We start from the raw sequence: 27,236 nt of genomic DNA, 5'->3' as shown, positions 1-27,236 counted from the left end.
GGAAAAATTGGTTTCAGTTTTGATGCAGCCTGAGGCAAAGACTCTTCAGAATAAAGATTCAGGTAGGCTACAGATGCTTGAATTTCTCAGAAACCTTTAGTTTAACTAAACTAATAGCTTTCCAAGTTTTAAACGTTTGACTAACAAAATTGTGACATTCGGTTAATATTTTTCCTTTTACGTTATAAAAATAATGTAAAAAGATGGCGGGGACATGTAAAAAAGATGGTGGGGACATGTAAAAAGATGGTGGGGACATGTCCCTGCTGTCCTATAGGGATCGGCGCCCATGGCTACGTGTATTGTTTTCGCTTTGATGGTTAGAAATATAAACAACTGAACTGAACAGTTTACGATCTCTTTCATAAAACCAAATCTTCTTCTTTCGTAGGCTACGGTATGATACAAAATTGTTTAAATTTCAGGGCAGGTGATGGAAAAACCAGTGAGTGTAACTTTGTCCAGTTCTGCTTTGCTGTGCGTTCCATCTGGCGCCTTGTTAATGGGACATTCAAGAACGACATGGTCAGCATTTTTTTCCCGCGCCGGCATTCGAAGGCCGATAAGGGAGCCAAACCCCACTTGTGCATATTGGAATTGAAGCGGCCAACTCTTGTTCGAATTCTATTAAATTGACCCAAATCGGCCGGAGATTGTTTAAAACCAAGCAAATCTAAAGATTAAATGTTATTGTTTGATGTCACTGATGCGGAAGTACGGTGCGGAAGTAAAATATCAATATTGATTTATAGTAAACAAATGTTTGGTGTCATGCTGCTATTTACGTAAATTACCTTACGTAAATTTTTCAGCTGGAAACTAGGCATCAATGATAAATCCTGGACGTAGCATATTTTGAAAAATGACATCTCCCAAACAATAAACTCCGTTTTATTTTCCTTCTGTTCCGTTTATAAAGTTTGTCTTTTCTTTTCCTATGTCCGAACTCCGAATCCGTTGGTTCCGTGGTGACAAATAGAATTTGGCAAATATGGGCAGGGCTTTTCATGGACTCTTGGTTTTTAGTTTTGAAACAGTTCAGTTTGTTCTATTTCTGACCGTCACAACAAAAAACAATATGTGGCAAACATAGCAGAGGTCTAAAGGTAGAAGTGACTAAACGCTGACGTTATAACGTGTATGATTGATATTGTAGCAGGACAATCAGTTTGAAATATGGCACAGTCGCCTTCCGTTTTTACTGTTTACTGACTTAGTTTTATTAGTTTAAATTTTTAATGTTAAGGCCTGCCTTTTGTGTTTAACTAAACATTAACAGATCAGAGACAATAAATCTAGTTGTGTTCATTTTAAGTCTTTAGGCTATCCTTTGAATGACAAAGCCTTTCAGTAATTTCTGGCAATTTTGCATGCTTGTAGAGCTACCATACGGTATGTCCTGTTTTAAGATTTGTTCTCTTTTTTTAAGAAAAAAAAAAGGTTCTCCGAGGACACCTGAAAATGCTCAAATGCCCTCTTTTTTGGCATTTTGAATTTTTTTGGTAGTATTTTCAACAGAATTGTATTGTTACCATATTTTACTTTTCGGAAACAACTTGTGTTTCATTAAGGCAGTGGTTATTTGACCGGCGCCGGTCTTTGAATCTGAAACACTATTTGACCGGTCATGACGTTACTATACAAGGATGCAACCTAGTTCGTACCCTGAACAGTTCGTACCCTCAGTTCGTACCTTAAAAAGATCGAAAGAACAAATTAAAAAAAGCGGAAGTCGCTGATCGCAGCTTCCGCAAACATTTTAAAATTTTCTCCCTGAAAAGATCGAGAGAGAGAGATACCACAAAGCCGAAGTCGCTAGTTGCAGTTTCCAATAGTTACCCTCACCCTAACGCTAACCCTCGCTGATTGCAGTTTCCGCAAACATTTTTCTGCACTTTCCGCTAACCCTAACCATAGACTAATCTACGGTATGCTCTAACCCTCGCTGATCGCAGTTTCCGCAAACATTTTTCCGCAGTTTCCGCTTACCCTAACTCTAACCATCGAGTAATGTATGCTCTCTAACCCTAACCCTCGCTGATCGCAGTTCCCGCAAATATTTTTCCGCAGTTTCCGCTAGCCCTAACCCTCGAGTTGTTTGCGGAAACTCCGATCAGAGACTTCGGCTTTGTGCTATTAAACTGCGATCAGCGACTTCGGCTTTTTTTAATTTTTTCTCTCGATCTTTTCAGGGTACGAACTGAGGGTACGAACTGTTTAGGGTACGAACTAGGTTGCACCCACTATACAGGCACCTTTTTCTTTTTCTCTTTCAAAGCAAAAGACGAGAAGCGCGTAGGCTATATAAGTTTGACACTTTTGTTCAACTCGATTCGTGGCGCGTGCGATACTTTGCCGGCTTCTATTCTAGAGGGAATGAGTTCAATACTGCCCGGAAGCGTTATTTTTTATTTTTTTTAACAAAATTTTGACCCAAAGTGCATTTTTGTAGTCAATTTTTAATTTGGGTTGCCTACAGCCCAATTTTTTATGTCTTTTCAAATGTGAGTAACAAAGTTAGAGTTTTTTAATTTGCTGGAATTTGAGAATTTCTCTGGGTAATTTTCCATTTGTGGCCGTGCTAACTACTGATAGCCTACTACATAATTTTTCATTCAGGCACATTGTAAACCTTTCAAGGTTTTGCCACATTTTCCCGTTCATTAACGTGCTGGTAGGTCTATATTGATTTTTGTAGTTAAGTATCTTTTTCGTCCCGGACGCGTTAATGACGAAAAATAAAATGATTGATTGATGTGATCATGTGACCGTGTTTGCCTAACGAAGCATTATATACATTTTTGCTCTCAATAAGTTAGTTATATACAATGCTTCTTTTAAAAAAATAGTAATGGTATGTAAATGTAATGCAACTCAAATTAAAAATTGACTACAAAAATGCACTTCGGGTCAAAATTTAGTTAAAAAAAAAAGAACGCTTTCGGGCAGTATCGAACTCATTTCCTCTAGAATAGAAGCCGGCAAAGTATCACACGCGCCACGGATCGATTTGAATAAAAGTGTCGAATTTAGAACTTATATATGCGCTTCTCGTCTTTTGCTCTGAAAGAGAAAAAGAAAAAGGTGCCTGTATAGTGACGTCATGACCAGTCAAATAGTGTTTCAGATTCAAAGACTGGCGCCGGTCAAATAGCCACTGCCTTTCATTAATATAGAGCTAACATATTGATTCATACATTCTACAAGAAATTGACATACCTTGTTGAATTGTTGTTGTAAACAATCTTAGACGAGTAGACGACGTGTATTGCAACATATTAAATGCCATTGTTTTGTGGTTGTCGTGAGTAAGTGCAGTGACTGCGAGCAGAGCTGTGAATCCACTTATGAGGGAATTTTCTCATTTGTGGAAATCTGATCAACAAATTCATGAAAAAGGAAATTGGTGACAAAATGAGAATTAAGCAAATCAAAAAATGAGGAAATTAGATAGTAAATATTATAACTTCAACACAAAAAAATTGCAAAAAAGTTTGTTACAATATTTTACAGTCATGTTATTACGTTATGATTTATTTTGCATTGATTCAACGCTTGTAGATGTTGCTAATTACGGGCAACACTAAAAGGCGGAAATGCGGAACGTGGAAATAAGCCGGGCGTGAAATGGTGTATTGTCCGCAGAAGTAGCGATTTAATGCCGATGTAGAAAACGCAGAAATATGATCGTGGCGTCCATATTGTTTAACATAGCGATAACGTCATCATGAAAGAATGAAATGTTGCAACATGGAAAAAAGCGGAAATGCGATTTTTAACAACAACTCACCACCGAACCTACTTTTATGTTGAAATATCATTGAAAGATATTGTTTAGAAGCAATTGTGAGATCATTAAATACTTTGACTGTTTTAATTCCACAGTCATTGGAGTAAATTTCGAAAATTGAAAGGAATTTATTTAAACAGGAAAAAGGCGGAAAAGCGATTTTTAACAACAACTCACCACCGAACCTACTTTTATGTTGAAATATCATTGAAAGATATTGTTTAGAAGCAATTGTGAGGTCATTAAATACCGTACTTTGACTGTTTTAATTCCACAGTTATTGGAGTAAATTTCGAAATTTAATGGAATTTATTGAAATAGGAAAAAGGCGGAAATGCGATTTTTAGCCACAACTCAATACCGAACATTTTGTTATGTTGAAATATCATTGAAAGATATTATTTAGAAGCAATTGTGAGATCATTAAATACTATGACTGTTTTAATTCTAAAGTTATTTCTGCTTATTTCCGCCTTTTAGTGTTGCCCGCTAATTACCAACTTACGAGTTTGACTGTTTGTTGTTAGAAGCAAATCTGAATGAATTTCCAAAAGTGCACTGTACATATCATAGCCTAACCTACTGCAAAAAGAAATTGTGATATGGATAGTTGGATACTTAAATCTACAGCATATATGGATGCAAATACAGTAGAACGTATTTTGATTATGAAGCGCCATCAGCCTCAATACTGCAAGAAAAGAAATAATTTTTATTAGAGTCCCTTATTAACATCTTAAAGGTTGTAATGTATAGCCTAAATTCAATTATATTTTGTGCAAGCAATTTTATAATTTTGTTAAAGGTGAAACTCACTTAGGCCTAAAAAAAGTAAAGGCATGGCTAGAGATTGTGAAGAAAAGGGCGTTCTTCCCGGCTATCAGCACAAGGCTGAACACTCACCAGTACAGCGAGCAGTTGCGATTTGCTAACCATAACGGTGTAGCTTCCACGCTAGCCATTCAGACCATCCAATCAACAATATGTTTCTCGGCAGCCGATTTGTAGCAAGAATTGACAGCGATAGACATGCGATACTGATAAGCCCAGCCTCATGGGCGAAACACGTGTCTATCGCTGTCAATTCTTGCTACAAATCGGCTGCCGAGAAACATGGCTAGAGATGTTGCCTCATTGGTCACATTTTGTAGATTTAGAAAGCGTAAAATAACCATGGGTCAAACCTGTCAAATGAAATGGTTTTATTTTTTTGCATTAGTTTTTTTGTTGCATAAACCTATAGTAATCCAATCAAAAATGTAAACAGTTTTTCAAACATAAAATTTACCAACTGAGCTATCTGGGCACCGATCAATGTTGACAGTCCACTTATGTATTTTGACATATTGACACTTGTCTATTTTAGCTGGCTCTTCAACAACCCTGGTTTAATGGCCTAATTTTTGCTCTTGAGAAATTTTGTAGGACTTCGGTTTGACACATCACAAAGAGTTTTTTTACATTTGTTGTTGGTGTATAGCAGGGCTACTCAACTGGCGGACCGCGGTCCGAATCCGGACCTTTTGTGTGTTGAAGGTGGACCTCGGGCTTCCGGAAGAATAACTTCATTGCCACATTTTAGGGCCTCTTAAAGCAGATTTTCATTAAGGAAAAGCAATTTTTTGTGATTATCCAAGGAGCTGGGGGCTTCGCCCCCAGACCCCCCAACGCTTTGTCGTGTTCTCTGATGTGCGATCTACACAGCTACACTACAAAGAAACACAATACATTTTTTCCTTTTTTATTTCTTTATTTGTGTCAGACAAAAATCCAAGTTGTGTTACATACTACCTGAAAAGTGTTTCGGTGCTTGTACTGGTTGTTTAATTTTCGTGGTTGCATGTGAAATATTCACCGGACCGCAAAAATATTCAACTTGTCAAAATGGACCTTTGTTAAAAAAACTAGTTGAGTAGCCTTGGTGTATAGGAACTATAGCCAGTGTTCTTCCACAATCCGCCCTGTAGGTTACGTAGCCAGAAAATAGCATCACCATACTGCATGTCACATTGAAGAATCGACTATTATAAGAGAGTATGAGGCGCTTGTAGGTTTTAAGCCGCTCGTGCCTGATGACCAATAACATCCCTTTCCCTATTGTACTTCTCTCTCCTAAAATTGCGGCGGCTTCAAACCTACAAGCCTCGAGTACGGTACCATAGATATGGGGGAACAATGAACTATTGCAAATGCAGTTGAATGGCACATGGATGAAAATTGCAACTACCATACTATTACTAATTATATTAAATTCTGACTTGCTTATTTATTTCTTCAATTTTAACAGATGTTCTATCATTGAAAGCACAAGAATAGATCTCTTCATTTAAGTTAATGCCAAGTCTTTATATTACAGGCCTCGAAACTGAAGGCGGCCATGGCCACAATTAACCTATAAAAACTGACATTTTGTCCGTCGGGTCTCGCCCTTCCGTCTGCCGCATTTGTCCGCGATGAAGTTCTGAGAAAATTTTACGCAAGCGGTCTTGTGATACACACTGTCTATACTTGAATTGTTAAAGGCATACTAAATGAAAATTTTAAACCGGAATTAAGCATTAAAATGAATAAACTGAACATTCAAGAATCCATTTCAAAAACAATTACCGAAAAAAAAATGTTTTCAATGGCGCTGGCAAGGCCCAAAATTCAGTGTTTCATTTATTTTCATTTTTTTCAAAATGACCAAAACGTGCAAACACTGCTCGAAAATACGTAATAAAAGACAGCAATAACAAAAGCCACGTTACCACATCTGATGTTTTGAGCAAACTGTCTGCTGTTTTGATGTAGAAATGTGCTGTTTTGATGTACATACATACATAGCCTACAGTCAAATCGCCGGCAGTAACAATTATTGCGTGATCGGTTGATAGCTAGTCTTTTGTTACGTAGACTGTACAGTCGCACGCTTCGTTGCTCAGGCCCATCCTGGCTTTGAAAGCTCTGACAAAAGCAGGCGCACAATGTTGGTCAGACCGCAATGGGGCAAAATTTTATTGAAAATCGTTTTATGGTAGCATGTTCAACACAAAGAACGCGGAAAATCGCCAAGTCAGGTTTTTCCTTTACTACCGCTTTAACATCATTGATTGACCAAGAATAGCAAAGTATCGCAATTGTATAGCCCACGTAAATTGAGACAATCTTCTCGCAGGGAGCTATTAATTTGTTACCGGTGCCTGGTTGAGCAGTTAACGTTATTTTATGATAATTCAACGTTGTTAGATGTCGAATTAATGTAAAAAAAACGTAAATTTCTTATTGGGCATTGTTGTTACGCAATATAATCCACCGAAAAATTAAATCGATTTGTGCTGACTCGAACGTTGAATCCACCCAAAATTAACTTACTTTTCCTCCCGTGAGTTATTTAACGTGAATTACTGTAACAGCGTGCGATGTGCGCATTTTGTTGCTCGCTTTATCGCTACTTTTGGAATTATTACATCACAACAAATCAAACAGTGCGGTCTTGATAGACTACTCTAGTATATTTTTCGATTCTCGTTTTACATGTTTTGGTACAATTGTTTTGTAATAAACGTTCACAGCAATTGCCGAGGCAATTTCAACTTTTGTCGTTTGGCCTCGGCAACGTTTCTGCCAAAGTAAAAATGTGCTAATTTTGAAGACTATATGTTGATGCGTGTCGAAGTTCCGGTGGCCGCCATGTGCTTGTGATTGGCCGCCAAAGAGCTTGCTTCAGTCGGACTCGTTTGGCCGCCGGAAAAAAAAAGTTGTTTCGAGGCCTGTATTATATAGGCTACTTGTTTGCTAATGTGCTGATCTCTACATGCTTGTGTATATAAGTATGTAATTAGTTTAACAGAGGTATTAGTTCCCATATAAGGGAAGCACAAAAGCTGGCTCAATAGCATTGTAATTTGTCGTTTTTGGCAATGTGGCTTAATGATACGGCGCCACTGCAAAGTTTCATCAGACATCTGTTCGATACAGCTCAGATGTACTTTTTCCAAATCACTTGGTGGCTTAAATCACTTGGTTGGACAGTTCTAAGTGGTAGCAGTTTCTTGCCATTTGGTTGTGTTGTACATTATATTTCATGGTTTCACTCCAGCACAATAATGGTGCACACGCGCAGTAAAAGTGCTATAGAGATTAAGTAGTGAACATGGAATGGCTACATCTACAGCGCCGTAGATATATCCACTTTTGATTGTGTGGTCACAATGAGCACCAACTATTATCTTCCATTTTAAACAATGAAGTGGCTATTTTTACCCACTTGTTGCCATGGTTACAGTCAGGTGTTGCCAGAGTTAGGATTAAAGTTAAGAAGGGTTGAGGTAAGGGTTAGAATTAGAAATAAGGTTAGGGTTTTGATCTTTGCCCAGGACTAAAAAAATTCAAAAATACAAGTTTTTGTTTTTCAACAGCTTTAAACTTTTCTCAAATTAGGGCAGAATTCCTTATCTGGCAATGCTATTGGGTATATGAGCCACAATAGTGTAAATATAGCCACAGCCTTTAAACAAAGGTATTTTTTTTGTGTAAACATTCTAAGATTGAATGATAAACGTTTACAACTGGATAGAACATGTATTGATTTTATATCTGCTAAAGTGGAATTAGGAGTCCTAACTTAATTGGTGTCATGTATTAAATTAAGTTAGGCTGTGGTATGTTTATCATCAGACTAGTTTCAACCAACATTTTATTAGATTTGAAAGGCTAGAGAAACGATGAGTTTGTGTCATTAATATTTTTAACCACTGTGATTGTGAAACTGAAACACACTTGTTTATAATGGCTGAAGATGATATCTGGGACAGCTGGGAAGATTTTGCTGATTGCCGGGTAAGATTTAAGTTTTTGTTTTAAAGTATTTGAGGATGCTGCAAAGGAATTTGTTGCGACTTAGTGTGGCTATGTTGATCAATCACATTACAGCACAGTATTGTTTCATTGTTTACTGTCTTTTTATCAATTGCATAAGCTAAGTGGTGGGAGTGACTGTTTGGTTTACAATTATTGTTTGTGGTTGTTGCATTGTAAAAATTGAATGTCTAATTGCCATTCTCCTTTTACTAGCAGTGCAATTATTATTTGGTAATTGTTAATGTTAATATTAGGTAAAAAACCGTTGATGTTACTAGATTTTGTATGTCAATGATACTACAGTACTACTATTTAAATATAACTGGTAGCAGTAAATAACTGAATATCTTATCTCTACTTCTTCAAAACTATATTTGCATTTGCAGGACATTGACAAGCATGTGGAACAAGGTCTAAACAAACCGAATGAGCCTCAACCCAAAAGCAAGGATAAACATAAAAAGCAGAAGCAGATTAGTAGAAATGAGTGTGTGTCTTCACAAAAAGGTTTGACATTAAAGCCTCATTGGGGTAGCCTAGTTTACCAAACAACAGACTGAAAAGATGGAGAAAGATTAGTTGCTAAACGGGAAGTTGTGTCACTACAATATGTGACTTATTATACAACACCATTTGTTAACAGTATAATAAAATGCTGTAAAGATTTATAACTTTAATTTCTGAACAATTGGTCATGTACTGAATTTATTGTCAGTCCACGACATTAAGGCGCGAACAAAACAGCGCGAGACAAAACGGCGCAGAGACAAAATGGCGCAGATACAAAATGGCGCAGAGGCAAAACGGCGCCAAAGTCAACGTAACAAGCTCAGAACTTTTTCCTTATTTTTTTCACACGTTTTGGTCAATTTCTCTTTGTCATGAGTTGCCAAGGGTGGTAGGGGGGGACTTGTATACCAGCTCCAAAAATCCTTATTCACACATAAACTTTCGTTATGGTTGCACAGTATTATCGTTCAATACATTGACTTTGGCGCCGTTTTGTCTGCGCCGTTTTGCCTCTGCGCCATTTTGTCTCTGCGCCGTTTTGTTCGCGCCTTAATGTCCTGCTTCGATTTATTGTATTGTTAGGAGAAAGTTTTTTTGAGTTTATGATATATATATATGTCAATAAGTTTTCTGAATGTGACCAAATGATCATGCATACTGCTTTGCCGTTTATTCAAGCCAGAGAGTAAAAAGCATTGCCTACTTGTTACCACTTACCAGTAGTGGAGGTCATATAGTGCTCTGGTGAAAATTGCGACTCAAAACACCGACCGAGTTGTTAAAGATCTACCGGTATCTTACAATTATTTGTACCGTACTTTAACACAAAAGGATGAACTTTTAGCCTGTTTTACTTCATAGTTTTGAACAAATTTTAACTTCAGAGAGAAACAATACAAGTCCTCAACCAGGGATCCGGATACTGGCACGTCCACCGGTGGTTCATGAAGAAGATGCGCACAGGTGACATGCTTAATCTTCCCTTTCATGTTGTTCTGTTACCAAGTGGTGCTTCATTTGCATCTACTTAACTTACAATTCTTCTCAAAAGTATTGTTATCTTTAATTTCAATGGTATATACATTATACACTTCACAGTATCGGTATATATATGACAATAAAAGGCAAGTGTTTGCTTTGCCTAATTACTAAATTTGATCTGCTGCTACAGTATGAATCTTTTTAAATCGTGTTTTTGACGTAGTGACTTTGAAGCCGATACTTGATGTAATGAGTTAATTTCCGTTCCGAGCGATTTCAGATTTTATAAGTGGTCGGTTTTACTGTATTGCTAAAAAGTGAAAGTTAACTAAAATGGTTTTAGTAGTAGTACAACAAGTAATGACTTCACAGAGTTGATTTACGTAAGACTGTTGCGCGACACAGTGCCTCCCAAAATAGCCGATATTCCTGTCATATTGTCTTTTCATTGCACAGTGTACAACCCATTTTAAGCAGATTATTTGTTTATGGAGCATAGTCAATTAGTCATGCAATATTTGCAATAGTTAGGTTTCTTCGTTTTTAAAGCATCTCTAAAGAAACGTATCCCCACTTAAACTTACGTAAGCTGGATTGTATACTACTGTATTTCAAAATACTTTTTTTTATAAAAGAATTAGCATGCCTGATGCAAGACCAAGAGTGATGCATGCTAGTTGTTAATGTTGTTACATTTGCCATTCAAAACGTTTCTATTTCTATGTGTGGTGGTAGGCTATGTTTTGCTTCCATCGTCTCAAATGCACTACCTCCTTTATTGACAGAACCCCATTCATGCCTCAACTAAAGATATTGAAAAGACCCGAAAAAAGCACTGAAGAACAACGCATTGCTGAAGAACAACGGAAGCGCCTTTCAGCACAACAGCCGGTCCGGACCTTCGCTCAGCGTGAAGCGGCTTATGCTGAGGCCAGGCAGCGGATTATGGGATTGGACGGTGAGGTTGTCAATGAAGCCCCCGGGAAAGGAAATAACCCAAACTCAAGGTACTGTAGGATACTTGGGTCGCCAAACATGCTGACAATGTTTCCTGTATTACTTATAAATAATAGATGTGTAGTATAATATAAGTACTATCAAGGATAGCACTTAGAATCCGTTTTTCTTTAGTAGCTTTGTTAAATATAATTGTTTTAGCCTCATCATCGTGTTGACACCGGGAAATCTGAAAATTAATGAACTGTTGGACTTTTTCGTTTGAAGCCGAGTTTCTTCTGTTCCATTCCATCCTAATGCTGTACATTTTATGTTGTTTGATTATTTACAAGCTTATCAGACAAGTGCTTGCAGTTGAGAAACCATGTGTTTCTTCCGCCTTCTTGAATTATTGTTTTTGTTGTTGCAGACCTGAAAGTTTGAAGCGCTATCCAAAGCAATCCAAAGTCTATCAGAATGGCCACAGCAATGGAGTGAAGAGACAACCAAAGGGACCTGGCAATGGAAAAGGTTTTAAACATGGAAAGTGAACATGCCAAAACCGTGGCTGCGTCAATTACAACACCGTCTTATATTGCTGGTTGACGGCCGCAATGGCTCGAGACTTCGCTCACATTATTACAAGTGCGCTGTAGACGGCAATGCTTGCGGTTTCTTCTATGAGAGAACTGGCCACTTCCTACGCGTGGATCGCTCCTTCCTTTGGTGCAAGAGGCACAAGGCGCGTCCCGCCAAGGATATTTCAACGGCGATGGTCTGCGAGCAGCATAAAGACAAAAAACACTCGTTTCAGTGTCAAGTGATCTGTGTGTATTATACGAGCGTGTTTTGCCTTTGTTTGCAGCTTTATGTTTTGTACAATTTAACTAACGCAATATAATAGCTGCATGGAGCATGTTCACAAGTTTCAAGAATCAAAATTTTACACACTTCTAGGCTTTGGATGATCGTATTAACAGTCAGTTTCTATGTAGCAATAATGCAACGTTTTAATCAAAACAAAAATATGTTGTTCAATACTCGAATTTTTGTCTAAGCTAAGAATCTAAACAATTTTAAACTCCCTTCCTGCAAGTGAATTTTTGATTTGAAATATTAATTGGTTTGATGCGTTCCTAGTTAGCAAATCAGTCGATTTTTACATTGATTCAACGTCTGAAGACGTTGAATGTAAAAAAACGACATTTGCTCTCTGGATTGTGTATATCTTAGTGCTTGTGCAGTTTATTCTGGTATGATCATTAAAAGCCTCCGCGCATCATGTAAATAATACAATTCTGGTGTTTCACAAATTCGCTTAAACTAAGGTTGAAGAATGTTTTTACACTCTTTGTTGAGATTTTTGAAATATTATGTTTTTTTTCTGCAAATTTGTCTTGCTTCTTTTTAACGTACCAAATTCTTACACGTTTGATGCGTGGCAGATTTGTTATCAACGTCTGTTTGTAAGCGTGATTTAGCCTGCTGACGCCGCCTATTGTTACATGCAAAGTTTTTAAATGTGTCTTTATACCTAGACAACAAAAGCCGTCATTTTTACATTGAATCAATGTAAAATGACTGATTTTGCTACGGTTACATTAACATCGTCGTTACAGTGCAAAGGGTGTTTTTCTGTAGATATCAAATCTAATCGTTCATGCAAGTATCACTCACGTCTCAGCTTGTACTGTATTACCATTTTGTCGATGTATGGTGTCAGTAAATGTAGCCAAGAAAATAAGCTCTTCTGTTTGTTAGCTTGGTGCAGCCAGGGCCGTTCAGGATAATTTGGACCCGGTACCAATAAAGTTGGACCCTACATCAAGATACACGGGGTGTTTTTTTAAGTTCTCCGGCCCTTAATATCATCTCGGCTCGGGCCCAAAAGTACCTCCTGGACCCCCATCAACGGTATCAGGTGCAGCACTGTGTGTTATTTCATCAGTTGTTTGAATCTTTATTCTCGTCCTGAGGAAGCCTCTGATGAGTAGTTTCGCATGCTTGTAGTCGTTGAACCACTGATGCAGGCACGGTTACTGAGTTTGACAGAGTGAAGTTTCCGATTGTTTGTGAATTGCTCCGTCCGCTGACTAGAAAGCAGTCCTGGAAATGCGTTGCTCAAGCGCACACCCGAGAGCCGAACTAGCGCCGCTGGATCTTTAGGTTTCTTGCACAAACTCAGTGAGCCACCGTGTTATTTCTAGGCAGCCAAATGTGGGAAAAATTGACAGCGATAAATTATTTCGAACTGGTCATAACTTGGCTTTCTGAACTGTTGTTTACCTTATGCAATCCCAAACTGTTGACTGGACAGCGAAACGCAAGGCTGGCTGTGCTAGATTGGACTCTCACTAAAGTTTAAACGAGCCCTTCGGTTCTCAATTTCCATTACGTCATGGCAGCTTACTTGGGAACGTGAAAATCTGTGCTGACCTCACAGAAAGGCGCCTTTAACTTTGCATCCTCATCATGCACACCTTTTATGTCTCATTTATATTTGACAAAGCAGCAGTTTAAAGCTATGAAGGCTGAGTTGCTCAATCATGACAAAATCAGGCATCAACCAATGCAAAGGGGGCCAAACTACTGGAAAGCGGTAGCAGTGAAAAAGTGCATGAATGTGTAAGTATTGCTGATTTCGTACTTTTCATATTTTTATGAACAAAAAATTGGATCGGTAAACACTTTGGCAGGACACTTAAAGGCATGCCTGAAGGTGGACATGAAGAGTGAATGCCTTGCCTTCCCGTTCACTCAATCGAAATATTCAACCACCGGGGTTAAGCCGGAAATGACAAAAAAAATTGACATATGAAAAATTTAAACTTGGATGAACATGTACAGCGCAAGCTTGTGTCGAAGTGCCGCATTTTCGCAGTGTTTCACAAGAAAAACGACGCATATTTAACAGTGAAGAAAATATTAACTGAACGCTACAAAAACAAAATTGAATATCTGTTGTCAACTAGTCTGTGAATTTCCAAATCTTTCAAGTCTTCTTCTGCGCATTTCACTTTGATCCATACTCCTGCTTGGATTATTCGGAATGTTCCATCCTGCAATAAAAAAACGAAGTCAGATGCCTGGCGTTTCATGTGTTACTAAAGTAGAAATGCAAAATCTTTTAAATGAATTACTCTTCGATTCGGTGATTTTTTACTCCTTCGCTGTGACAGAACCTGCTGTTCAAGCACCAAAACCGCCCTCCGTAGAAAGAGGTTGACAGTGCTGTCACACTGCGTTATATAATTTGGCGACAAACATTTCGTGAGGGAGGAAGACAGAAAAGCAAGGGAATGGTGACATGCATTACTTCTGACGTCAGGTATGCGATGAAATGGATGTCGGAAATAAGGTTGTTAATTCAAATTTTTCCAGAGCATTAACTTTATTCAAAACACACCGAACTTTAAATAAGATCTTTACAAAATTGCGCGTTTATTCATTACAGTTGTGCAACATTTTTCAAACTTTTTTTGCTGCTGGTGTTTGTGCCATAGCCAAAAAGAAAAAAAAAAACAACACTAAAAACAGAAGAAAAAAAAACGACTGCTCGAACCATATGGTGGCGGGTTGTTAGCCGTTTCTGGTGGTGGTGCAGACGGCGTGACGTCATCATGATTTTCAGGGCTCAAATCAGGATAGAGTCTTTCATTACCTGAATGCATTCGGTGGTTAGCTTGTTTTGAATCGACAAGTTTTCGTATTGCATTAAAATTGACAAGCTGTAAAAACCACAAGGCTGTGTAGCAACAGCTTTAACATTGCAGTGCAGAAATGATAGTTTTAATAAAATTTTCAAAATAAAATGCGCAGATAAATACGTTGGTTATCCCGATAGCTTTCTTCAGTGGCGATTCGCATCTGCTCATCTTCGTCCAAGCCGCCAGTGTAGCGATCGAACTGGCCATTGGAAGAACTAAACAAAAAATTGTGATGAAAAGTTGTACACATCAGGCATTATCTGAAGTATGGTACACATCTATAGCAAATAAATAAAATAAACATAAATTATCTCATTCACCAACCGATGTATCAAGACCGTCTGTAGTTACGTAGCTTGACTAAAAATTTTAGTGGTGGAACAAACATTTTGAAGGCAAATATTTTTGGCTAAAAAAAGTATTATTTATTAAATATAACTACCAAATAACGGCGATTGCTACGTTTTCTAAACTTACCAAACAGAGTATGGCCGTATGATCAACAGATTAACGTAGACGTGGATAGCCTACTGTTATCAAATATGAAAAACGCATAGAGGGGGAAGGTCTGTAGTTGGCCCACAATACTATATATAATGCAATGAAGTGATTTTAGAGAATAAGCAGAAATTAAGAACCAAGATATTAGAGCTAAGTCGCCAGTTTCTTAGATGTTTAACTCTGCAGTCTATTAGTTGTTACATTATGGTTCTCTGATCTTATTTCTTTGGGGGCGATTGTCCCCCCCCCCCCCCATAGATACATTCATGGCTGTCTGAGCAACCAAAATATCAATCATCCAAGTGCTTTGGTATAACTTCTTACATTTTCTTTCAAAAGTAAAAAAAAAACAACCAGCTGATATAAGATCAAAAAAGTACTTGCCTTCCATAAGATGCTGTGCCTCTTTGGTAGGTATATGATGGACGAAAAAACGACTGATTGAACCCTGATGTATAAAGAAAACTGGTTTAAAAATGCACGAACAAGTTGCACGGTCTGGAGCTAGGCACTCTTACACCAGACATTACAAACACAGAACATAACACAAAAAGCGTTTTAAAAAAATTGCATGGCAAGACAGAGATACACGTTACCTGTAAATGGCCATTCCATAATTTTTCCCAGAGGCCCCTTGATGTACGCAAGGCCAACCAATATACCAGCCAGGTGGCCAGTGAATGACGCATTAGGAACAAGAACCTATAAGCAAAAAGCTTTCGGTATTATCTGCTCTCAGTCTCATACTTGACAGCATTCTGTTCGATATTTGAGCTAAGCCACAATGCCCTGCATTATAGTAATGCGGCAAATTAATGTAGTGTTAGTGTAGATAACTGGTGGTAAGGTTTAATATCATAAAACAAGGAAACGAGAAACCAACTTTGTTGTTACTTGTCAGATATTCCATTTCCTGTGTATTTGAAGTGTCAGTGGGCATAATGCCACAAATTAATTAAAAACTCCTATCTCACATTGAATATTATTGTATCACTCCATTAGGCATTGTGCGGAGTCTCCATCCATTGATGGAGACTCTAGCTCTTCTACATCATAAGATGATTTCTATGCAAAGCAAGCCAAGACAATGTGGCTTGTTATCTACACTTTAGCAACTCACAACTGAACCCCAAAACAATGTTTCACAACTAAAGTGACTATTCCGCAAGTCAGCAAGCAGTTGAACCCGGAAGAGACAAACTGAAAATTGATCATGACCAAACTGATTCACACAAAGATATTTAATCGATTAATTTGATTTCTTCCGTCACAAATAATGCCACAATTATGAATCCCTGCAGGCTGCCTTGCAAACATGGCCTTGATTCAACCAATATACCTGTATTAAGACAAGCTCAAACCAACATGAGAGACGAGTGTTTACTGGAATGAATCCCATAATGTATGTAGTTCCACGGGGCATCATTTGGGTGGTAACAACCTTCACAGCGAACACAACACCTAAAAATACAAAGATTAAACTTAAAACTTCACTACTGCACATACTGAAGACATAATGTGAGACATACTATTCATCAATCAATATTATAATAACTGATTTTGCTTGTATTTTTTTGCAAGCTTGACAATCAAAAATATTGAACGTTATTGATATTCCAAGAAGCAAGAATAAATTGTAGCAAATGCAACAAAGTGCTCAATGCAAGTAGCAGAGCTAATAATTCCAAAAAACTAAACTGGCTAAGTCATGCGCTACTTGAGGGTGCATGCTAGGTGCAATCATCAGACGCAACACTTATTCAAATAGAATAACGCCTGATGATTGCACCTAGCATGAAACCTCAGGTAGTGCACGACTTGGCCAGTTTAGTTTTTTTTTGGAATTTTAATGATATATCACTCATTAAGCATTATTGTGGAAAGAAAGTTTCCTTGAATTTTTTAACAAATTGATATGCGCAACGGACCTTACCAAAAAAGATTTTTAATCTTAAAAAGTGAAGAGGAAAAATTTGATATAAATTTTTTTAAAACAAAACAACCGATAGGCTACATTTGCACTGAGAGCTCCAGGTAGGCTAGCCAAATTAAAAATGAAATATTAGTGCGGTACAAAAACATGCACATCCTGGGTACAAAAGCAGATAGCTAAATGCTTAATAATTTAAATTTGACACTGGACTAGTTTTTGCAAATTATATTTTATCATGTAAAATCACAAACCTGAAAACCCAACTGCACATTGTGAAAGGTAGCTTGGATCATGTAAAATGAATGCCAAGGCATAGTTAAGATAAAGCATTACTATGTTTACCAATACAGAAAACACAGTAATCATGAAAAAAAATCTCCGTGATCCTAAATGACGCTCCAATGACATTCCTTTCCACAAAAATGAAACCATGTTATAATAAAGATGCCAATCGTCAGCATGATGAAAAGTGGCTTCTAAAATCCTCCTTTAAAACAAATAAAAAGTGTGATAATGCCAAATCTAGCTACAAGTGTGTGACTGGTCTGCTTGTGATAGTTCAATTGATGAACAGCCATGTCTGCAAACAAACTAATAGGAAATGGCAAAATTTTGAAAGTATATATACAGTTGTAAAAACAGTTCATGGACAACTCTCTATTTGAAGTTAATATACGGTACATGCAACAATGCCATCATACCATCAACTTAAAGTGGCTGGGTCTTGTGGTTTAGAATCTCTTCAATTTTTAAGCATAAAAACCTAAAGATTGGGCTTCAGAAGAAGTTTATCAGTGTAACGATAAATATCCCCTTGGTTGGCTATTTTTTTTAATATGCTGTGCCATTTTACTGCTTTGTCGTTACTGCATTGCACAAAAATATATATCAATATCTGATTTACAATCAATTCATCTTTATTCAAAAATTTGTATACCAATAGTCTTGATGGTGCCACACTTGATTTACACCAGCACAGACCTCCATTGGACGAGGATAATGTCTTCCCAAAAATGGATGAACAAGTCTAAGAAAAACAGCCGCATTTAATGCAATTGTTCCAAGGGTAACTGGAGGTATTCTATCAATGCCAGCTTGACATATCTGTAGTAATAAAAGCAGAAGTCCCATGTTGTGCTGTCTTCTAAATCCTCTTCTTGATCTCCCAGGCCACATGATGAATGAAATCAATATTTTATATATAAATGTTACATATAAAGTTGATAATAGTTCCTCCTAAAAAGTATTAAAAGAAAATCCAATTACCTTCAATAACAAATCTTCTATAAAAACAACAATAGTCTTTTTTCATACCATAAAATCTAGCTTAACTTTCTCATTTTCCTTTTACTTTTAGACATTTCAAACAAAGCAGTGAATGTATAGAAAGTGCAATAGATATAGCTACATCCTTGCATAACTTCTTAGCCAGGCAGTATCAATACTAAGCAAAACTATGACTGAGGCAAACAGCTTTGGCTGGGACAAAGATTAAGGTATGTTGAAATAAATCCGGTCATCTTTGATAATGCGAACAGCACCAGAACCTGGATATGCACTATGCACATGGCTATATCTGTATTCATCCTACATTTCCAATTAAACCTAAATAAACGTATATATTGCACCTTTACTTGTTGTTTTAATGTTCTTATCTCTACTATATAACTCTTAGTGTACCGGTAATGTAAATCAGTTTTTCAAATGATTGATGATAGTGACATGATGTAGGTACGGATGTAACCTATTCCGAGTATTCCGTCTCCTAAACACTTTGCCCCCCAATTTCTACCCTTGAAAAGATCGAGAAATAAAATAGAACAAAGCTGATGTCGCTGATCGAAGTTTCCGCATACATTTAAAAACTTTTCCCTTGAATTAATCATTGAATTTTTATGGGCCACCACAAAATACGTGCGACTAACCCCAACCCAAATTCGATAACCCTAACCCGAAAGTGAGGTAGGTTTGGTTTATCAACTATTATTTCAAGATACTTAGCATGGTCAACTGTTTCGGAAACTCCGATCAGCAAATTTGGCGCTTTTGTATTTTTTTTCTTGACCTTTTCAAAGCAAAAGTTTTGAAATGTTTGTGGCAACTTCGGCTCTGTTGTAATTTTTTTCTCGATCTTTTCAGGGGACGGAATAGGTTGCACCCTGTAGTGTAGCCTTGTAGGTAGGTACTAGGTACTGTACATTATTAAAAAAGTCTGCCTTTTTTGTAAAATGATAAATGCGATATTGTTGCTTGGTTTGTTTAAGCTTCAACAATTTAAGATATCTCTCTACCAAAATTTTATCATTAAATATTAATGACAAAGAATTGTTCAAAGGATAATGACAACATATAATTTTCAACTATCAAGAAGATTTGGGTCATGACCTGTAGCTTACCTGGTCTCAAAACAAAAACATTGCACAAAGTTCTGATAACATAAGCTATTAGCTTTTTTTTCGCATATACTATTTTTATTTTATACTATTGTTTGCAGCAGACAAAATAAAAGGTTTCTCTCTCTCTCCCTTTGAACTCTTATGTATTTCAAGAAGTTCTCAAACACAAGATGTAATAAATTTGTTGAAAATTAATTGTTATGTGTACCTTAGAAGATAAACTGTGTTAAATACATTGAGTCAATTAATCTTTATACTAGCCTTCTGCAATGCTCCCCTATTCCGCACTAAGGCTAGCAAGTAAAATACAGTGTCATTAACCCTTTAATGCCCAGTGTAGCCAATTGGCACACCTTAATTGAGGGGCCCCTGTAACTTTTTTAAAAACAAATATGTTTCCTTGTCATGGTTTAATCCACCATTCTATCTCTTGTGAAGACAATAATAGCAAAGAAATTTATTGGAAACACTAATTACCCACAATACCCTTCCGAAGAAAGCATGGTGATGAGGTGACCATTGAAAAGTTGAAATAGTCAGAAAATGAGGCAGCTTCAGAGCACTGCAGATTTGTTTATTTGAAGAAATGATTGCACTTTTGTGTGTTTTCACAAAGTCATATCAACAAATAACTAGCCTAAATACTTTAATTTTGAAGTTAATGTTTTTAATCTTAGTTATGTTACCCGAAATTTTGATGTAGCCAAATGGCTACATTGGGCGTAGAAAGAGTCCAAATTCCATGGAATAGAATAAATTTCTATTTTTTTTTACTTTTTATGCAGATACGTTCTTTACTGTAACGCTGCCTGAATTATCTACAATTGATGAAAATAATGTAGATTTGGTGTTGAATGGGATATTGCGATAGTTGTGCCCGCTGGTGACATTTCAGAGTAAGAGGATGAGTCCGATGAAGATGCGGAATGCCTACTTCTCCATCAAGGTTATCTTCGGCGCCTTCTACTACAAGACAGCCACAAGTTGAAGTGGTTGAGGAAAGTGTGAAAGAGGTTCAACCGACAAAACGCTCAACCAGTAAAACCACAAAATGCCAGTGCACGTGGAAGAAGGAGGTATTTAAACCCAGTTTGGATGTTCAGTGGGAGGATCAAGGGTATACTCTATCTGAATATGAAACCCCTTTGGAGTATTTTTTAGAGTTTTTTGATGACGAGCTGTTTGGAAATATTGTCCGTGAATCAAAACTCTACGCTCATCAAAAAGACGGACATGTCTTGATTACATCTATTGCTGAAATGAAAAAGCTTAGGCTATAGGAGTGCTCCTCCTACACATCAGTATTGTAAAGATGCCTTCGAAAAGGATGTAATGGGAAAGACGAACGAGATACTCTCTAATAGCTGACTGAATGCCACGCAACAGATTTGAAACGCTGTTGCATGCACTTCAATGTCTTGCTGTTGTTTCTCTGGGCAAGAAACTTTACGATAATTGCCTCTACCCAGTGATCGATTTCGAGTAATGGGTAGTACCAAATTTCAGTAATAAGTAGAGTAGACAACCGGAAACAGACATTGCCGTCGGCTGCAGCGTGGGTCAGGAGTACGTCGGAAGGCGTACACCGATGCATAGCGCTCAAGTCCGCTTTCCCGCAATGCAGGGTAAAGATATGAAAACAAACAAAAAAACAAACACAGATATGAAGAAAAGAGACGAGGAAGGCTATGACAATCGAAGTGAATCCCTTGATAGAGCATCTGTAATCGAAATGTCAGAAAATTCCTCCGGAGGAATATAATATAAATTGCAAATAGCCTGCCAAAGAATCTTGAAGCCATTTTAGTTTTCTTGTTACTCTTTGTAAAATGCATATAACATTTCTTCTTCGGTTTTTGACCTTCAGCAATCGAATTTACAGGATAATTTGTATCTAAGAATTTTTATATTTGCGCACTCTGTATGCCCAATGTAGCCATTTGGCAACATTTTTTAATTTTTTATTTAAAACACAAAAAATAAAATTTTTGATAAAAATGGATTTATTGGGTCACAAATGTCACTAAAAAACAAAAAAATTTTTTTTTTTGTTTGTAGAAAGTAGTCCGGGCATTAAAGGGTTAAGACATAATAAAAAGGGGTGCTGGTTTAAGATCGGCCGCCTTGGTTAGTGACGTCACAAAAATCTGTGACGTCATGCAAAAAAACGCAACTACTTTTGGTAAGGGTGCAAAACCGCGGAATAGAAGTAAAAGCGGAAAGCCTATTGATTTTTAAATATTTGTACTTGCTTTATTAACGTAACAACTTTCACGTTTATATGTTATCTACAAAACGAGCAATCGTGGTTCAGTATAAGCCGCCCACAGTTTCATGTGATCGATGAATACTGCCTCCACCAAACATGCTGTAGCTTTCTCATTTCTGCTCGGATTCTAACAATTTTACTATCGTTGGATGGCATTATGCTTCATCTACTCGAATGGATTAATTGCCAATCTAAAATAGGCATTACATTTATGTAGCGCTAACTTAAACTTTACTATTTTGTACCAATTCTCAGCAATTCATTTTTTACAATAAAAATACCAAATCAACACAAATTAAAAGAGTATGTCTTGGTTTATTCATATGTTAACTTTCACATTTATATCTAATCCACAAAACGAGCAATCGTTGTTCAAACGTAACCGCTCGACGAAGCTTTTTACCAAAACAATGCAAACACAAAGCGATCAGTTTCGAGTGTTCATTACAAGCCGCCCACAGTTTGATGCGATCGGTGAATAGTGCCTCCACCAAATATGCTGTAGCTTTCTCATTTCTGCTCGGATTTTAACAATTTTCCTATCGTTGGATGGCATTATGCTTCATCTACCCGAATGGATTAATTGCCAATCTAAAGTAGGCACTATATTTATGTAGCGCTAACTTAAACTTTACTATTTTGTAACAATTCTCAGCAATTCAATTTTTACAATAAAAATACCAAGCCAACACAAATTAAAAGAGTATGTCTTGCTTTATTAACCTAACAACTTTCACGTTTATATGTTATGTAAAAAACGAGAAATCGTTGTTCAAACGTAACCGCTCGACGAAGCTTTTTACCAAAACAATGCAAACACTAAGCGATCAATTTCGAGTGTTCATTGTAAGCCGCCCACAGTTTCATGTGATGGTGAATACTGCCTCCACCAAGTATGCTGTAGCTTTCTCATTTCTGCTCGGATTTTAACAATATTTCTATCGTTGGAAAGCATGATGCCTCATCTACCCGAGTGCATTAATTGCCAGTTTAAAGTAGGCATTACATTTATGTAGCGCTAACTTAAACTTTACTATTTTGTACCAATTCTTAGCAATTCAATTTTTACAATAAAAATACCAAATCAACACAAATTAAAAGAGTATGTCTTGCTTTATTACCCTAACAACTTTCACGTTTATATGTTATCTACAAAACGAGAAATCGTTGTTCAAACGTAACCGCTCGACGAAGCTTTTTTCCAATGCATTTTTATAGGCGATTCGATCGTGGTTCAGTATAAGCCGCCCACAGTTTCATGTGATCGATGAATACTGCCTCCACCAAACATGCTGTAGCTTTCTCATTTCTGCTCGGATTCTAACAATTTTACTATCGTTGGATGGCATTATGCTTCATCTACTCGAATGGATTAATTGCCAATCTAAAATAGGCATTACATTTATGTAGCGCTAACTTAAACTTTACTATTTTGTACCAATTCTCAGCAATTCATTTTTTACAATAAAAATACCAAATCAACACAAATTAAAAGAGTATGTCTTGGTTTATTCATATGTTAACTTTCACATTTATATCTAATCCACAAAACGAGCAATCGTTGTTCAAACGTAACCGCTCGACGAAGCTTTTTACCAAAACAATGCAAACACAAAGCGATCAGTTTCGAGTGTTCATTACAAGCCGCCCACAGTTTGATGCGATCGGTGAATAGTGCCTCCACCAAATATGCTGTAGCTTTCTCATTTCTGCTCGGATTTTAACAATTTTCCTATCGTTGGATGGCATTATGCTTCATCTACCCGAATGGATTAATTGCCAATCTAAAGTAGGCACTATATTTATGTAGCGCTAACTTAAACTTTACTATTTTGTAACAATTCTCAGCAATTCAATTTTTACAATAAAAATACCAAGCCAACACAAATTAAAAGAGTATGTCTTGCTTTATTAACCTAACAACTTTCACGTTTATATGTTATGTAAAAAACGAGAAATCGTTGTTCAAACGTAACCGCTCGACGAAGCTTTTTACCAAAACAATGCAAACACTAAGCGATCAATTTCGAGTGTTCATTGTAAGCCGCCCACAGTTTCATGTGATGGTGAATACTGCCTCCACCAAGTATGCTGTAGCTTTCTCATTTCTGCTCGGATTTTAACAATATTTCTATCGTTGGAAAGCATGATGCCTCATCTACCCGAGTGCATTAATTGCCAGTTTAAAGTAGGCATTACATTTATGTAGCGCTAACTTAAACTTTACTATTTTGTACCAATTCTTAGCAATTCAATTTTTACAATAAAAATACCAAATCAACACAAATTAAAAGAGTATGTCTTGCTTTATTACCCTAACAACTTTCACGTTTATATGTTATCTACAAAACGAGAAATCGTTGTTCAAACGTAACCGCTCGACGAAGCTTTTTTCCAATGCATTTTTATAGGCGATTCGATCGTGGTTCAGTATAAGCCGCCCACAGTTTGCTGTGATCGATGAATACTGCCTCCACCAAATATGCTGTAGCTTTCTCATTTCTGCTCGGATTCTAACAATTTTACTATCGTTGGATGGCATTATGCTTCATCTACTCGAATGGACTAATTGCCAATCTAAAGTAGGCATTATATTTATGTAGCGGCTAACTTAAACTTTACTATTTTGTACCAATTCTTAGCAGTTCAATTTTTACAATAAAAATACCAAACCAACACAAATTAAAAGAGTATGTCTTGTTTTATTAACCTAACAACTTTCACGTTCATATGTTATCTACAAAACGAGAAATCGTTGTTCAAACGTAACCGCTCGACGAAGCTTTTTTCCAATGCATTTTTCAAAGCGATTCGATCGTGGTTCAGTATAAGCCGCCCACAGTTTCATGTGATCGATGAATACTGCCTCCACCAAATATGCTGTAGCTTTCTCATTTCTGCTCGGATTCTAACAATTTTACTATCGTTGGATGGCATTATGCTTCATCTACTCGAATGGACTAATTGCCAATCTAAAGTAGGCATTATATTTATGTAGCGGGTAACTTAAACTTTACTATTTTGTACCAATTCTCAGCAATTCAATTTTTACAATAAAAATACCAAACCAACACAAATTAAAAGAGTATGTCTTGTTTTATTAACCTAACAACTTTCACGTTCATATGTTATCTACAAAACGAGAAATCGTTGTTCAAACGTAACCGCTCGACGAAGCTTTTTTCCAATGCATTTTTCAAAGCGATTCGATCGTGGTTCAGCATAAGCCGCCCACAGTTTCATGTGATCGATGAATACTGCCTCCACCAAATATGCTGTAGCTTTCTCATTTCTGCTCGGATTCTAACAATTTTACTATCGTTGGATGGCATTATGCTTCATCTACTCGAATGGATTAATTGCCAATCTAAAATAGGCATTACATTTATGTAGCGCTAACTTAAACTTTACTATTTTGTACCAATTCTCAGCAATTCATTTTTTACAATAAAAATACCAAACCAACACAAATTAAAAGAGTATGTCTTGGTTTATTCATATGTTAACTTTCACATTTACATCTAATCCACAAAACGAGAAATCGTTGTTCAAACGTAACCGCTCGACGAAGCTTTTTTCCAATGCCTGTTTCAAGGCGATTCGATCGTGGTTTAGTATAAGCCGCCCACAGTTTCATGTGATCGATCAATACTGCCTCCACCAAATATGCTGTAGCTTTCTCATTTCTGCTCGGATTTTGACAATATTCCTATCGTTGGAAAGCATGATGCCTCACCTACCCGAATGGATTAATTGCCAGTCTAAAGTAGGCATTACATTTATGTAGCGCTAACTTAAACTTTACTATTTTGTACCAATTCTCAGCAATTCATTTTTTACAATAAAAGTACCAAATCAACACAAATTAAAAGAGTATGTCTTGTTTTATTCACCTAACAACTTTCACGTTTATATGTTATGTAAAAAACGAGAAATCGTTGTTCAAACGTAACCGCTCGACGAAGCTTTTTACCAAAACAATGCAAACACAAAGCGATCAGTTTCGAGTGTTCATTACAAGCCGCCCACAGTTTGATGCGATCGGTGATAGTGCCTCCACCAAATATGCTGTAGCTTTCTCATTTCTGCTCGGATTTTAACAATTTTCCTATCGTTGGATGGCATTATGCTTCATCTACCCGAATGGATTAATTGCCAATCTAAAGTAGGCACTATATTTATGTAGCGCTAACTTAAACTTTACTATTTTGTACCAATTCTCAGCAATTCATTTTTTACAATAAAAATACCAAACCAACACAAATTAAAAGAGTAGCCTATGTCTTGCTTTATTCAAATGGTAACTTTCACATTTATATCTAATCCACAAAACGAGAAATCGTTGTTCAAACGTAGCCGTTCGATGAAGCTTTTTTGACAATTTTACTGACGTTGGAAAGCACGATACTGCATCTACCCGAATCAATTGGTTGCATGTCCATTGTCCAAGGCAGTAGCGTATTTAGGGGGGAGGATAAAGGGCGATGGCCTCCCCCTAATGATCAGGTAAAAAAATAAAATACAAATTTTGCAAAAAAAAAAGTTGTAGCGCAATAATTGCTTGGATGATTCATCCTAGCGCGGGGGGCGGGGTATACTTTTTGCAATGTAACTTATCAACAGTTTTTCTTCCTTTTCTTGACAATTGCATGGCACAAATTCACGATAGATTCAATGAGCACTGCTCAGCTTTTAAAGTCAGCACATTTCTGCCTTCATTGATTCATGAAGATGAGGACTGCACGATCGACGAGATTTTCGACTTCTACCATGGAATGCTGGATGTTGAACCAAGCAATTGCTTTGCAGCTACTATTGAATTGCGAAGATGGAGAGCGAATTGGCTTGCAGTTTCTGTGGATAAACGACCTGCGACTCTTGTGGATGCGTATCAAGCGGCTGAACAACTCGGCACTTATCCGATTACCCATAAATTATTACTTCGAATCTTTGCTACGCTTCCAGTTACAACTGCCTCCAATGAGCGATGTTTCAGTTCACTAAAGTACCTGAAAAATTATTACCGCACGACCATGACCGAGCCACGTTTGGATGGTCTAGCTCAGATGTATTTAAATAAGGATATTGTACTCGAGCATGATGCAGTCATTGATATATTTGCCAAGCACAGCCATCGCATTAAACTGTAAATTGTCATTGCGAATCGCAGAGAATGTTCAAAAGGTATTCGAGGTCGGGAGGACTAACTTATTGTTTATGTTCTGAAGTGTTTCATATCTTTTGTTGGTTCATTGATCGGAACAGTAACTTACTTCTGCGGATTCGCTCTTGATTTTGCACCCTCTCTCCCCTTATCTGACAGTTTCAGCTAACCCCCTCCCCCCGTTCTGACGCATCATATGACATTTTG

At 37.1% G+C, this 27,236-nt stretch overlaps 2 protein-coding genes across 2 annotated transcripts; one reads left to right on the top strand and one right to left on the bottom strand.

Moving 5' to 3' along the window:
* The first annotated feature begins 8,475 nt into the window (after positions 1-8,475).
* On the top strand, positions 8,476-12,790 carry LOC145787696 (SUZ RNA-binding domain-containing-like). Its single transcript, XM_082599496.1, has 5 exons — positions 8,476-8,611; positions 9,019-9,139; positions 10,027-10,105; positions 10,909-11,130; positions 11,490-12,790. Exons 1-5 carry the CDS (start codon positions 8,561-8,563, stop codon positions 11,608-11,610), a joined length of 594 nt encoding a protein of 197 aa, XP_082455622.1. The 5' UTR covers positions 8,476-8,560; the 3' UTR covers positions 11,611-12,790.
* Positions 12,791-13,554: 764 nt separating this feature from the next.
* LOC145787663 (rhomboid-related protein 4-like) lies at positions 13,555-18,431 on the bottom strand. Its single transcript, XM_082599456.1, has 8 exons — positions 18,138-18,431; positions 17,452-17,687; positions 16,607-16,728; positions 15,864-15,969; positions 15,652-15,715; positions 14,887-14,981; positions 14,622-14,720; positions 13,555-14,118 (listed from the first exon to the last, which is right to left on the bottom strand). Exons 1-8 carry the CDS (start codon positions 18,374-18,376, stop codon positions 14,024-14,026), a joined length of 1,056 nt encoding a protein of 351 aa, XP_082455582.1. The 5' UTR covers positions 18,377-18,431; the 3' UTR covers positions 13,555-14,023.
* Between the last annotated feature and the right edge of the window lie 8,805 nt (positions 18,432-27,236).

This window comes from Aplidium turbinatum, chromosome 18 (assembly GCF_918807975.1).
Source record: "Aplidium turbinatum chromosome 18, kaAplTurb1.1, whole genome shotgun sequence".
NCBI lineage: Eukaryota > Metazoa > Chordata > Ascidiacea > Aplousobranchia > Polyclinidae > Aplidium > Aplidium turbinatum.
The sequence above is the reverse complement of the archived record's forward strand: the minus strand, read 5'-3'. Positions and strand labels throughout refer to the sequence as shown.

Bases quoted from the DNA above. Each gene is read 5' to 3' on its own strand.
- LOC145787696 (XM_082599496.1), top strand. From the start codon at position 8,561: ATGGCTGAAGATGATATCTGGGACAGCTGGGAAGATTTTGCTGATTGC. The intron at 10,106-10,908 runs GTGACATGCTTA...CTTTATTGACAG, and splicing joins CATGAAGAAGATGCGCACAG to AACCCCATTCATGCCTCAAC. The intron at 11,131-11,489 runs GTACTGTAGGAT...TTGTTGTTGCAG, and splicing joins GGAAATAACCCAAACTCAAG to ACCTGAAAGTTTGAAGCGCT.
- LOC145787663 (XM_082599456.1), bottom strand. From the start codon at position 18,376: ATGTGGCCTGGGAGATCAAGAAGAGGATTTAGAAGACAGCACAACATG. The intron at 15,970-16,606 runs GTATATTGGTTG...TTTTGCTTATAG, and splicing joins TTGAGCTTGTCTTAATACAG to GTTCTTGTTCCTAATGCGTC. The intron at 14,721-14,886 runs GTATTTATCTGC...GAATGCATTCAG, and splicing joins AAGCTATCGGGATAACCAAC to GTAATGAAAGACTCTATCCT.